This window comes from Aulonocara stuartgranti (assembly GCF_965226115.1).
Source record: "Aulonocara stuartgranti genome assembly, chromosome: 16".
NCBI lineage: Eukaryota > Metazoa > Chordata > Actinopteri > Cichliformes > Cichlidae > Aulonocara > Aulonocara stuartgranti.
The window spans coordinates 28158731-28171588 of record NC_138952.1 but is presented as its reverse complement, the minus strand read 5'-3'; the positions used below and the strand labels follow the sequence as shown (position 1 = coordinate 28171588).

The 12858-nt window shown below is 39.8% G+C and overlaps 2 protein-coding genes across 3 annotated transcripts; both read left to right on the top strand.

Annotated features, from left to right (window-relative positions):
* The first annotated feature begins 1125 nt into the window (after positions 1-1125).
* On the top strand, positions 1126-4931 carry LOC309691024 (trace amine-associated receptor 13c-like). 2 transcript variants are annotated; one of them, XM_082508552.1, is made up of 2 exons: positions 1126-1298; positions 2669-4931. In XM_082508552.1, exons 1-2 carry the CDS (start codon positions 1258-1260, stop codon positions 3480-3482), a joined length of 855 nt encoding a protein of 284 aa, XP_082364678.1. In that variant the 5' UTR covers positions 1126-1257; the 3' UTR covers positions 3483-4931. The 2 variants fall into 2 exon arrangements, with proteins under 2 accessions (XP_082364678.1, XP_082364677.1); XM_082508551.1 differs by lacking the exon at positions 1126-1298 and adding an exon at positions 1412-2271.
* Positions 4932-8383: 3452 nt separating this feature from the next.
* On the top strand, positions 8384-9633 carry LOC309691009 (trace amine-associated receptor 13c-like; the record flags this gene model as incomplete). The annotated part of the gene is made up of 2 exons (XM_082508536.1): positions 8384-8556; positions 8817-9633. 2 exons carry the CDS (start codon positions 8384-8386, stop codon positions 9631-9633), a joined length of 990 nt encoding a protein of 329 aa, XP_082364662.1.
* Positions 9634-12858: the final 3225 nt, after the last annotated feature.

The following is a 12858-nucleotide window of genomic DNA, read 5'->3' as shown; positions in this document are numbered from 1 at the left end:
GGGCCTTGGAGTAGGGGTATGTCACCAGGGTGCAGAGGAGGCTACCCCCCCCTCTGTCCCCTTCTGGCTGCCTCTGCCTCAATTTTATCCCACAACTTAGACATTCACATTACTCACACCCTCATTACACATACATATAGGATCTTGGGGGTGGGCACGATACACGGAGTCCAAGTTACCATCAGGGTGTACACCTCACCCCTGGCATCGTTGCCCACCTCTCAATTTTAAATACACGTAGACATTGAGGGCTAGCAGGAGGGACTATGCGCTTACCTGCTGCTCTCTGGCAGGTAGCTCCATGCCCTCCTGGGTTTTAATTGCACCTTAGAACACACATGCATCAACACTACAATGAGCGGGTGGAGGGAGGTTTGGAGTCTTCTTCCACCCCCATTCTCTGCGGCCTGCTGGAGCGGGGGGGCTGGGAGGAGTTGGCCGTCCGACTGCGGTCTGGGGTGTGGGGCCTCCCTGCTGCTGCGGAGTCGGGGCGGTCTGCCTCTCCCCACCGCAGGGAAAAGGGTAACACCACCTGGGTCTGGGTGCAGTTCCCCCCTCCAGGGGCAAGGGTACCTAGACCCGGTTCGTAGAGTACACTTGGGGAGTGTGATCGTGTATACAGCGTCTCTTTATGTCTGTCTCCACGTTGGTTGAGTGTGGAGTAAGTGCATATGAGAGCATGAGGGTGGGAATGGATGTTTGTGTCTGTGTGTGCCTGTATGTCTGTGTCTATATGTCAGGTTGGGTATCAGACGCCACCTCTCTGGGGACATCTCGGGCCCTCCAAGGTTTGGAGGCCTATCTCCACCCACCACCACTTCCCCTGCCGGTGGCGGACTCCCTCAGGTGTCAGTGCGTTGGTGGTTCTTTGTATCTGGGGGTGGGCGTCCGGGTACACACCGGCTCACTCCTTGGCGGCCGCTTATTGGGGCTCGCTCGGGCCACTTCGGAGGTGGGGTGCCCCCGGCCTCTCGGCCTGGGGCTCGGTCACTCAGGCACGGCTGGCTGCCGGCGGAGCTCACGGGCGCGTCACTGCAACTCCCCCTGACTTCTGCTCCGCGGCTGCTGAATGAGCCCTCATCTGGGACTCTCCTTAGCTCTTACTGGGACAGTGGCGCGGCTGCCCCTCTGTGGGTCTTCCTTGGTCTCTTGTGTTCTGGGGGACTCTGGATGTCTGGAGTTTTGATCTCCTCCATACCTGCTTGATACCATAGAGGACAGGGCTTTGGCTCCCCACACTCCCTAGCAGATCGTTACATGGAGAAACCTTTGGAATGCAAGCATGCTGATCCACACAGGTATGCACACATGGGTATTCACAGACGCGGACTACAGCTTTCTTGGCTGCTGCCTCAAAGCACACTGTGCGCTGTCTATCTTGCGTACTGCACAATATCGTTTATTATTTAGTAACTATTGATATCTACTGCTAGCTAGTTTATTGTAATGGTGCTTTTTTTTCTTATTATGTTGCTCTTTGTTGTTTGCTTTCCCCTCTGTTTTTTTTTTTTCTCCATACAGGTGACCCAGGTGTTTTTTGTTTTTGTTTTTGTTTTTTTCTCTCTTCCCCCCCCTTCTCACCGTCTCTTCTCCCCTTTGGTTTTCTTTCTTTCTCTCCCTCTCTTTCTTTCATTCTTTCCCCCTGTCCTATCCCACAGTCATGTCTGTCCCGTTTGTAGCAACTGAAAATAAAATAAATTCCTAATTATAATAAAGGTCAATCAAATGGACCAATATGGCAAGGCCATGATGATCCACTTGGTAAAATAAATCCGCTTGGCATCTTTCTTGGCCTTAAGACAACAATTCTGATGGCTATAGATCCAAACGGGACAAAAAAAAAAGAAAAAAAAAAGAAAAGCGCTACATAAATCCAATCCATTATTATTATTTGTGAGTCCTACATTTGGATTCTCTTCCCAAATGCACGACTCATAATGAAGAGAAGAATTAGTTACTCGTATATCTTAACTAAAAGTATAGAGAGGTAGGACAGAGAAACAGTGACAGGGGCAGGACTGTGGGTAAAAAGAATATTATAGGTCTCATGTCTGAAGGGAGGAGGCATCAATATCCAACAAACAATGGGGGAAAGAAAGGGTGGAGTTGAGAGGAGGAGTATCAGCTACTTGTGAAATTAATTTTTGTTCATAATGCTGCGACCAGAGCTGCAGTTCTTCACTAGTCTGTGACGATGGGCACACAGGAAAAATCTGAGCTCTGCTTTCCACAACTCTTCAACATGTCCTGCAAAAAGCCTGCCATTGCTCGGTCCAAAGCTGTTTTCCTTCATATTGTATTGTCCTCAGTTTCTTTTCTGACAGTGGCTCTCAACTTGCTTGTCATCATCTCAGTCTCCCACTTCAGGCAGAAACAACGCTTTTGTTTTACTAGCTACACTATTCTAGTGTTTCAAGTATTTGAGCTAGTAATTAGTAATTAGCTAGTAATAGATTCTTCATATGTACAGATTTATACTTGAGAATATTTACATTTCATCATTTTTACTTTGGCACCAGAAAACATACTATACTCATTGTCTTATAAGTAATACTATGTTCTGAATCAGTTTGACGTTGATAATATGCTGCTGTGTGACACTTAATAGCTCTTTGGCTTGTTTCATTATAGAGGTTTGAGGAATTGTTATTTTTCTGTCTCCTTGCAGGCAGCTTCACACACCCACTAACATCCTGCTCCTCTCTCTGGCTGTCTCAGACTTTCTTGTTGGCCTCCTATTGTCACCTGCAGAAATCCTCCGAAGTACAGCCTGTTGGTTTCTTGGTCAGCCCACATGTTTAATGTATATTTTTGTGTCCTTGACTGTTACCTCTGCCTCAGTGGGCATTATGGTGCTGATATCAGCTGACCGCTATGTGGCTATTTGTGACCCTTTGAATTACCCCATCAGGATCACTGACAGAAGAGTTCAACTCTGTGTTTGTCTCTGTTGGCTCTGCTCCATCACCTTCAGCTGTTTCCTTGTAAGAGATGACCTGCATCAAAGAAGAAAACAAAATTCCTGCTATGGAAAATGTGTCGTTGTTGTTCAATACATTGCAGGAGTTGTTGACCTCATTTTAACCTTCATTGTACCAGTTACTGTCATCATAGTTCTGTATATGAGAGTATTTGTGGTGGCTGTGTCTCAGGCCCGCTCTATGCGCTCTCATGCTACAGCTGTCAGAAATCACCTTCCAATGACGCTAACAAAAAAGTCTGAACTAAAAGCAGCCAGGACTCTGGGTGTTCTTGTTCTTGTGTTTCTAATGTGTTTCTGCCCTTATTACTGTGTTTCTCTTGTAGGAGAAGAATTCATCAATAGTTCATCTGCTTCTTTTGTGGCCTATCTGTTTGGTTTAAACTCATGTCTAAACCCTTTGATCTATGCTATGTTCTACCCCTGGTTTAGAAAAGCTGTGAAACTAGTTGTCACTCTACAGATACTGCAGCCTGGCTCCAGTGAGGTAAGTATTTTGTAAACAGATCAAAACATTTAAACAGTTGTTTTCAGGTTCAGCTCGTAATAAAAAATCTTAATCTTGTTGACTTCATTTTATAACAATAAACTGTTTGCTTATTTTTGACATTTATGGTACAGGTAGTGCTGTCTTGTACACGTGAAGTCAGCAAAATGCAGAAATAATAAGATCCGACTCCACAAAATATTCGTAGTAGAAGTTTAATGCTGCACTTAGGGTGACCAGTCATCGTAGTGTGTGGAGGCATGTGTTATGCTTTTAATTATTTTAATCAGATCTCATACATTGAGACAAGTTAGTGCATTTTGATTGGGTATATAGCCCGCAAAATCAACCCTTCATGACAGACATTTTTCCCCTTGTGTGGATCTCATCTAGTAGAAACTTGGAATGCTCTCTCCAAAAGAGTGCTTTTGAATTGATCAAAATGTGTACACATGGTATCATAAGCAATTTTAGAAAATCAAGAATTTAAGTCAAGTGTTCTCCAACCTTCTAGAAGTGCATAGTCTGATATGTTGTATGTTGTATTGATATGTTTTTACTTTATCTATATTCTTTAACATTTAATTAAACTTTTACTTAAAAAGGAAACACAGTGACTGCATTAGGCATGTGAATATGGACTGAAAGTGAATATAAGTTTTATGTCTGTCATTTTACTTCAGTATATGGGACATATAGTTCTATAAGAAGCATTTGAGTAAATGAAATGTTATTTATTTTCTCTGGATGGTACAGTCAAAGTCACATATTTTGCATGAGAAAGTGTAAAGAGGATAACCTAAAATAAGAGTAGAAACCACTTAAAACAATTCTCGTTAGTTTTTGAATTTATAGAGTACAAGAACATAAGATCCCAAATCTTAAAATATGTGGCTTTTCTTTCAGTGATATCTTTGGGCCATCCTCAGTTTCATTTATTCTTTTAGCACCCTTTTTAGCAACCTGTTTTTTTTAGTGTAGGCTAATCTGATGATTAGTGTTCACGAGCGACTGAGTTCAGTAAATTGCCCAAGGCTATTTAAGCAGGAGCAGACAGAGGACAAAACCACTAACCTTCTGATTAGTCGATGACCTGCTCAACCTCCTGAGCTACAGCCATCTCAATATTGATGACTAGGAGGACTTACTTTACTGTACTAAAGAACAGTAAGAGAGATTATTGCATGGTCTAACCTAAATTTTATCCAGGAAAGTTGCAATTGCATAAATCAACTATTTCATGTGTTAAATGACCTACAGTTAGGTCCCCAAGTTTTGGACAATGATGCATTATTTTTTTGTAATGTTTCCTCTGGAGACCACCGCAGTGGATTCTGAATCAAATATACAAGATGTATTTAAAGTGCAGAATTCAGATTTCACATTTAATGTATTCTGTATTTTTTCTGTTCTATTACAAATACTATATGTGTTTATGAGATGTGCAAATAATTCCATCTCTGGGTTTTTTGGTGTTTTTTTGTTTTTTGTTTTTACACAGCTTCAGGGAATTAAGTTTGCAATTAACTAATCATTCTACTGCTTCCAGTTCAAATGCTGGTCATCATTGAGATCCTATTTTCTATCTGAAAATTACACACAAAAAAGATATGCAGGTGAAGTTTAATGATGGGAGAATACTATATCAAGACATGTGGTTGTTTTCAGAATAGATTGAGAGTCTTTTCCTGGGAAAACAAAATCTCTGATGCGTCATTGCTGGCCTCTACTGGAGAAGGCACCACACACACCAGAATACAGCGGAACAAAATTAATTACAGCATGAATAAAGAAAAAATATTATATATTTTTCACTTTTTTCCAGTGTGGTGTTGTTAAAATAAATTACTGTATCATTTACAATGTGCCATATGTTTCCATCTGTGTACATATTGTTTAAGTAATCTAAATGGAGAGAAAGGTGGGGGGGAAAAAACAAACTAATAAAAACACAGAATAAGCCAGAAAGGTAGAGGAGTGTCAACCTTGTTGCTGGAGAAGAAAGGACCCAAACGCAGGAGTCGCGGGTTTATTGAGGATGTGGACGGTGTTTATTGTGAAGAGTCCAAAATGAAATAGTTCTGGTGGGAGGCCACATGGCCACAGGTTGAGACGAATCGGTTCACGTGGCAGCACCAGAGCCGACCTCGATTTTGTTTTTTTGTGTGATTTTAGATCAATTGTATTAATACAGTATATCACTGAAAAAATAACTGTAAATTCAGACATGAGAGATTGTGCTGAAAATAGTGATACCAAACAAGGCAAGGGGGAAAAAGATGTAAAGGTAAAACAAACAAGTTGTTAAAAGTGGTCAATTATACCCTGGACCCCAGAGGGTTCAATAAAACCCAATAAATCATGAAAAATTTGGTTCACACTTTTAGTGAAAAATGTATCCATGAAAGTGAATACATTACATGCCTGACATTTTGTGTAAATGTAAGAATGTAATAATGTGATTATTTTTCATTTAAAAAAATGAGTGTAAAATGTAAATTAGACTTTGTTTTTAAATGAACCACCTCATGTTGTGCAGCTTTCTGGATTTTATACTTATTGGGGTACATAATTATTTAGTATATACGCTACACAGTAGATAAAATCAAAATTCACATGTTTTATGTAACTGAAATTTTTAATTATCTGGACAAAAAATTGATTTACATATTTTGTTTATATGAAACACTTGCATACTTACTGCATTGTATGTATTTTAACCAAATTTAATACATATTACAGAATTTAACAAATGCATATGTGTAAAAAAATGTCTCTGATTTTGGCACCCCATCTGATTTTCATGCTAGTTGAAGGAAATTTCTCTAAATCCACCCCTGCAGGCTAGTGATGATGACAAGAGACAGGTGAGTACACAGCTGAACTGAATCTGACTAATAACACACAGGAAGTAGAACTAAACATAATGGACAGAGACACAATAAAGGGGTACTGTGTCAATGACCCAGGAACTCTGACAAAGAGTGAGAGAAGCATAACTCTTGGAGTAAGTTTGCCCTGCCTTGCCAAAACAGTCCCCCAGTTTACCCACACCTAGTCACCATGGGAGATCAAGGGTATACATTGTTTATAATAAGGAAACACCATACAGGGAAATATGACTATTGTGGAGAAGATGAAACTTCTTAGAAATATGTGGCTGATAGAAGGCAAATGATTCAAAAGCTTAGTAAAGATCTTACTGATATACTACAAAACAACTCAAGAAGTCAAAGCTACAGTCCAAGTGAGACTAACTTTTGTTTTTACTTTTTGAAGGCTAGTTGCTCCCGAGTTTAGTGATTTACATTTTAAATGGTAAATGGCCTGTATTTGTATAGCGCTTTACTAGTCCCTAAGGACCCCAAAGCGCTTTACGCATCCAGTCATGCACCCATTCACACACTGGTGATGGCAAGCTACATTGTAGCCACAGCCACCCTGGGGTGCACTGACAGAGGCGAGGCTGCCGCCGGGCCCTCTGACCACCATTAGGCAACAGGTGAAGTGTCTTGCCCAAGGACACAACGACCGAGACTGTCCGAGCCGGGGCTCGAACCAGCAACCTTCCGATTATAAGGCGAACACCCAACTCTTGAGCCACGATGGCCTGTGAAGCAGCTGTGGAGCAAAAGATCTCTGGTTCAAGCTTGAGAGGCAACATAAATCCCTTTCCAGTTATGTCAGGAAGGTCATCTGCCTTAAGGACAAATTAACTATGTAGTGACTCCTAGTGATTAAAGGAGTGGTTAAGAGTAGCTTTTTTATGCAAAATTCTAGTCCACACCCTACTGGCAATAATGTGTCAATGTGCACATGTAGGTCCTGAGTAGCCTGTCCACAGGGCTTCCGAATGGGACCTAAGCAGGCAAGTCTGGGGAATTTCTGCAGCAGACACTCATATTTTAGCAGACATGGTGCTAAAATATGAGTGTTTCTATTTGTGAACCTTTGCATTATCCCACTTGAGTCTCAGAAAGAGTAAAACTCCTTGTTAGGTTTTGTATTGTTGATTGTCATTTATGTTTAGAAATATTTAAACATATATGCTTAGAGGTGTATAATCAATTGTGTAGTGATAGGATGTGTGATCTTTAGCAGGCTGCAAACACACACACAAACAGGCAAGGTACTCTTTGTTTGTATGTAGACGTCGTATGTTAATACTATGCATATTCATGTTACCTCAATAAAAGAGCAGTGTTACGGGGGAGCGGACGAGAGCAACTGGGGTCAAGCGAAGGAACGGCGTTTGTCCGGTTCTCTCCCGTGCACGAGAAACATGAAGAACTTTGCCTACTTCGTGTCTTGCTTGCTGTGTAATTATATTGTCTTCAACGTTCCAGCGAATAGGTTCAAGCTACAAACCTATCACTCCTTTTCTGTGATTCATGGACCTGTTGTATTTTCTACAGCAGTGTATTTGTAACAAATGATCTTATTCAACCAGGAAGGTTCCTGCCATACAGAATTTGTGATTCCCATATGGTACATTGCAGAGACTAATAAGCTTTATTTTCTAACCTTTATTGTTGCAGTTGCTGTTATCATAAGGATGTAGGTTACAGCCATTGCTCTAAGACTGTGCAAACAGGGCTTGGTGCTGCTTTATTTTGAAAAGCACATTAATTTACAAAAAAGGCAGTTTGCAGTTTTAGTTAGCTAATGTTACTAGGATGTAGCATTTTCAGAAACTAATGTAACCCTAAGAACATTGGGCTAGATGTGGTCAGTAATTACTTGCCAGATTAATACAATACTATCAGCAAGTGGTCAGCCTGGATTCAGTGTGCACTGAAGGGGGCATTACAGACGCTGAAAGAATGATGAGGGGAGGAGTTTAGAGAAGGTGTGAGGATCAGTTATATTCTGCTCACATTGATGCCAGAGCTGCAGCTCTCTGCAGGTGTGTGAAGATGGAGACCCAGGACGAAGCAGAGCTCTGCTTTCCACAACTCTTCAACATCTCCTGCAAGAAGCCTAAAACATCTCTGTCTCAAGTTTTGCTCCCTTACGTTGTGGTGTTTTCAGTCTCTCTGCTAACTGTGGCTCTCAACCTTCTCGTCATTGTCTCAGTCTCCCACTTCAGGCAGAGATTTACTTTTTTAAACTTCTGCTGTGGCTTTACTACTACTACAACTCTACTACTAATTACGACTAAATTTAAGTTAATTTATATCTTATGGGTAGACTATTATCGGACAATAATGTGCAACTCTAAAGATTCTATCCTCTACTACCCTTTCAACTGTCTACACTTTCGGATAGGACAGCTGTAATAATTTTGTTTGTTTAGATTGTTTTAGTATAGAAATAATGACTTCTTGATATTTCTCTCTCTTCTTTCAGACAGCTCCACACACCCACTAACATCCTCCTCCTCTCTCTGGCTGTCTCAGACTTTCTCATTGGTCTGTTGTTGATGCCAGCAAAAATCCTACGAGACACAGCTTGTTGGTTTCTTGGTCAACTCACATGTTCTCTGTATAGTTATATATGCTTCGTCATTACCTCTGCCTCAGTGGGCATTATGGTGCTGATATCAGTCGACCGCTATGTGGCTATTTGTGACCCTCTGCATTACCCCACCAGAATCACTGACAGAAGAGTGAAACTCTGCGTCTGTCTGTGTTGGCTCTGCTCGGTTTTTTACAACATACTATTTATAAAGGACGACCTGCTTCAACGAGAACGACATACTTCCTGTTATGGAGAATGTGTATTTGTCATAGACTACATTGTAGGAACCACTGACATTGTTTTAACTTTTATTGCTCCAGTTACTGTCATCGTATTTCTGTATATGAGAGTATTTGTGGTGGCTGTGTCTCAGGCCCGTGCCATGCGCTCTCATGTTACAGCTGTCACACTGCAGCTCTCAGTGACTCTAACAGCAAAGAAATCAGAGTTAAAAGCAGCCAGGACTCTGGGTGTTCTTGTTCTTGTGTTTCTATTATGTTTCTGCCCATATTACATTGTTTCATTTTTTGGAAACGAGTTGTTCAACAGCTCATCTGCATCCATTGTGATCTATCTGTATTATTTTAACTCCTGTCTAAATCCTTTGATTTATGCTATGTTCTACCCCTGGTTTAGAAAAGCTGTGAAATTAGTTGTCACTCTACAGATACTTCAGCCAGGCTCCTGTGAGGTCAGCATACTGTAGAAGAAAGAGATCTTTCCAAAAAGATGTTTATGATAAAAACTGAACAACCAGCTGTTAAAACCCTTTCTGTCTCTTTAAGAGAACAAGGAGAATAATGTGTGTTGTTCACCTTATTAGGCATATTCTAAAAATTGGAAATTATTACATATCCGGGATATTTATGTTTATCCAGATCAATGACAGTTTCTGTAATCATCTTTGAAGTAATTCTGTATTTTTGTCTGATTCTGCAATTAAGAGAGGGAAACAGAGGGAAGGTGCTGTATTCTCCTGTTGAGGCCACTATTATTGATGCCATAGAAATAAAAGGGAAGTGGGGTATATTTTGTTGTTTGTTTGTTTTTTATTCAAATATAATCATTAATTGATCACAATATTCAGAAACTGTTTCATGGTTCATGTCTTTTTTTCATTTTGTAAAAGATCATTGTTCAAAAGTGTTCTTCACCTTTGAACAGATAATGATATCATTTTGTAAATGATATTGTCTGTTCAAATGTGTTCTTCACATACTGCCTGAAATATTGTCAGAAACAGAATGCAACTGTGGCAGCAGGAATCAGCTGCTAGCTAATTGTGTTTTCGGTCATATTTCTTACAAAAAAAGAAACGAGTAATGGATAATTGTATCTTTTTATGTTAAAACAACAGAAAATAACTGTACACACTATAGCTTTCATAGTTTTGGCTGTTTTTGTCTATCGCAACAATGTAATGGTTCGAATGTTGTGGAGGGTACACAGCAAATCCAGCATGTCCAAATTAACACTGTCGGATTTGATTTCAACACTATTAAAGTGTCTATATGGGTCCACACCAGAGAGTGTTAATTTAACTCTTTTTGGAGAGTTGGTACATTAACTCTGATTTAGTGTTAAACACCAAATCTGTCTGGAGTTGATAATTTAACACTTGGTGTTAAGAGTTTATATATTAACTCTCAAAGAGTATTTTAGTTTAACTACGTAAGAGTTATCTTCTAATTCATTCTAAAAAGCGGGAATTTTACTGTTCTGAACTTCTAGAAATTTCTTTTGGAAATAAACATTTACTAAAAAGATGCAATGGTTTTTGAAAAACATTTATTCTGAACTGTGCACCACAATTTCAAAACATTTTCTGAAAGATGTAACAGTGTACATGTTCTCACTTTCATTAGAATTTTGTTTATCAAAAGGTCTGACATGGTAAATGCAAATAACAGAATTCTCATCACTTATTTCTTCAATACAATATGCATGTCCTTCATTCATCCCTTTGTGGAACTTCAACGCACTTCTGCTCTCCCCCATATTCCATCTTCACAAGCATATCCTGTGCGGAGATTGAATAAAAATTAGTTGACACTAATTAATGGCACAAATAATCCAGTAAACAATTGCAGCACAGTAAAAAAAAAAAAAAGGAATCCTCTTTGAGCCATTACTTGTGTAAAGTATTTTCCCAAAAGACAAAGACACAGGCAACAGGTATACTGAACTAAATGTAAAACCTCAACCTTTTTCATTTTTACCTAAACCGTGTGCACAAAACTCTGGAGGGATCTAAATGCTAACGTAGAACCCAGTCAGGACGTCTGCTACTGCTGTTTGCTCGTTTTTTTTTTTGTTTTTTTTTTATTCTTATTTTATTTTTTATGGGCGATCGGTTTCAGGCTTCAAGTAGCACCGTTATACCAACATTTCACATTCTACACATTGTTTTAGGTGTATTTGACCAAAAGTTTGACTGAAAATTCACATGCAAGCTTTTTTTCAAGGCTGTGGTATATGCCCGCAAACAATACCTTTCAGCTAGCTAAAACAGAATGTTATGCTATCAGCGAGCAACATGGCTAATGCCTTTCACACAGCTTCGTCTCAACTCCAAAGAGCCACAGAAGTAAAAGCTCATAATAATAATTGAAACAATCTTTGAAAAAATGACTTACCAAGCATGGCAAACAACTCAAATATGTAGAGCAAAATGTTCTGAAACGGCTTCACTTCAGCTTCGATTGGAGCCGTGCTGGGGGCGGAGTCTGTGAATTTACTCTATTGGTGTCATAGCCCCTGTAGGAGTTCAGAGTTAAGAGGTCAAGAGTTAATGTTTCCATTGTAACACCTCCAGATTTGACATAGAAACACTCATTTTTAACACTCGATTTTAACTACTATCATTTTACACCTCAGAGTTACATTAAATGAATGTGACTCTGCTTAGAGTAAAATTAACTCTACTTTTGCAAGAAGACTATTAACACCAAAACATTTAACACTTTTGAATTTGCTGTGTATGAAAGCACCAGCACCACTTTTTGCAACGCAGTACAAAACCATGACACCATGGCACATCCACCATGTTGTAAAAATGTTTCTAAAGTTGTACTGTTGTACCTCCCTCCTGACCTCTTCCATACATAAGCCCCTTTTTCCATTAGTACTTACCTCGGATTGACTAACCACTGATCGCCTCAGATTGACTGGTTTTACATTAAAATCCAGTACAACCTAACCTGCGTGGTTATTATAATAGCAGCCCGTCCGAGCGCCCTGTGACACAATTAATATGCAACACAAACGCTACAAAAAAAGGTGGACATCGAGGCAAGAATATACCTGCTGCTCAGTGTGTGGCTTTTCTTTAGATTCCGGGACCACGGCGTTGTTTTTTTGTAGTCATGTTGCCAGGTTTCAAAAATGGCATTTTTAATTTTTGCGAATAAGACACACTCACGCTACTTACCAGCCAATCGGTGGCATGCAGTCTGACGACATCACATTTTAGTACCTGCTTGAATCGCTTGGAACCCCGAATGAGCAGGTACTATGACCTAATGGAAAACCCTGAAAACTGTGGCGAACCGCGCCGTGTTGACCTGGAAAAGGGGCTATTCTCTAAACATTACAAACCAAAAATGTTCAAGTTTGGATTCCTCCCTCCATAAGAAATGTTTCCATTTTTAAGCTGTCTCATTTCAGAGACATGTGCTATTATAATATATGGATATATGTTAATAAATGTTCCTATTAAGTGCCAATCGTAAATTGAAATCTGTAGGAGAACAAGAAAAAACAATCAAATCTAACACCATGCTTTGGAACAAAGTCACCAAACCTTTATCGTGTTTGTTTGTTTGTTGTTGTCTTTAGTTTTGTTTTAAAGATTTTTCTGGTATGGCTTTTCTACACACATTATAAGAGCTTTACCTTACATAAAAACACCATAAGGGTAAGTGCTGCTGTG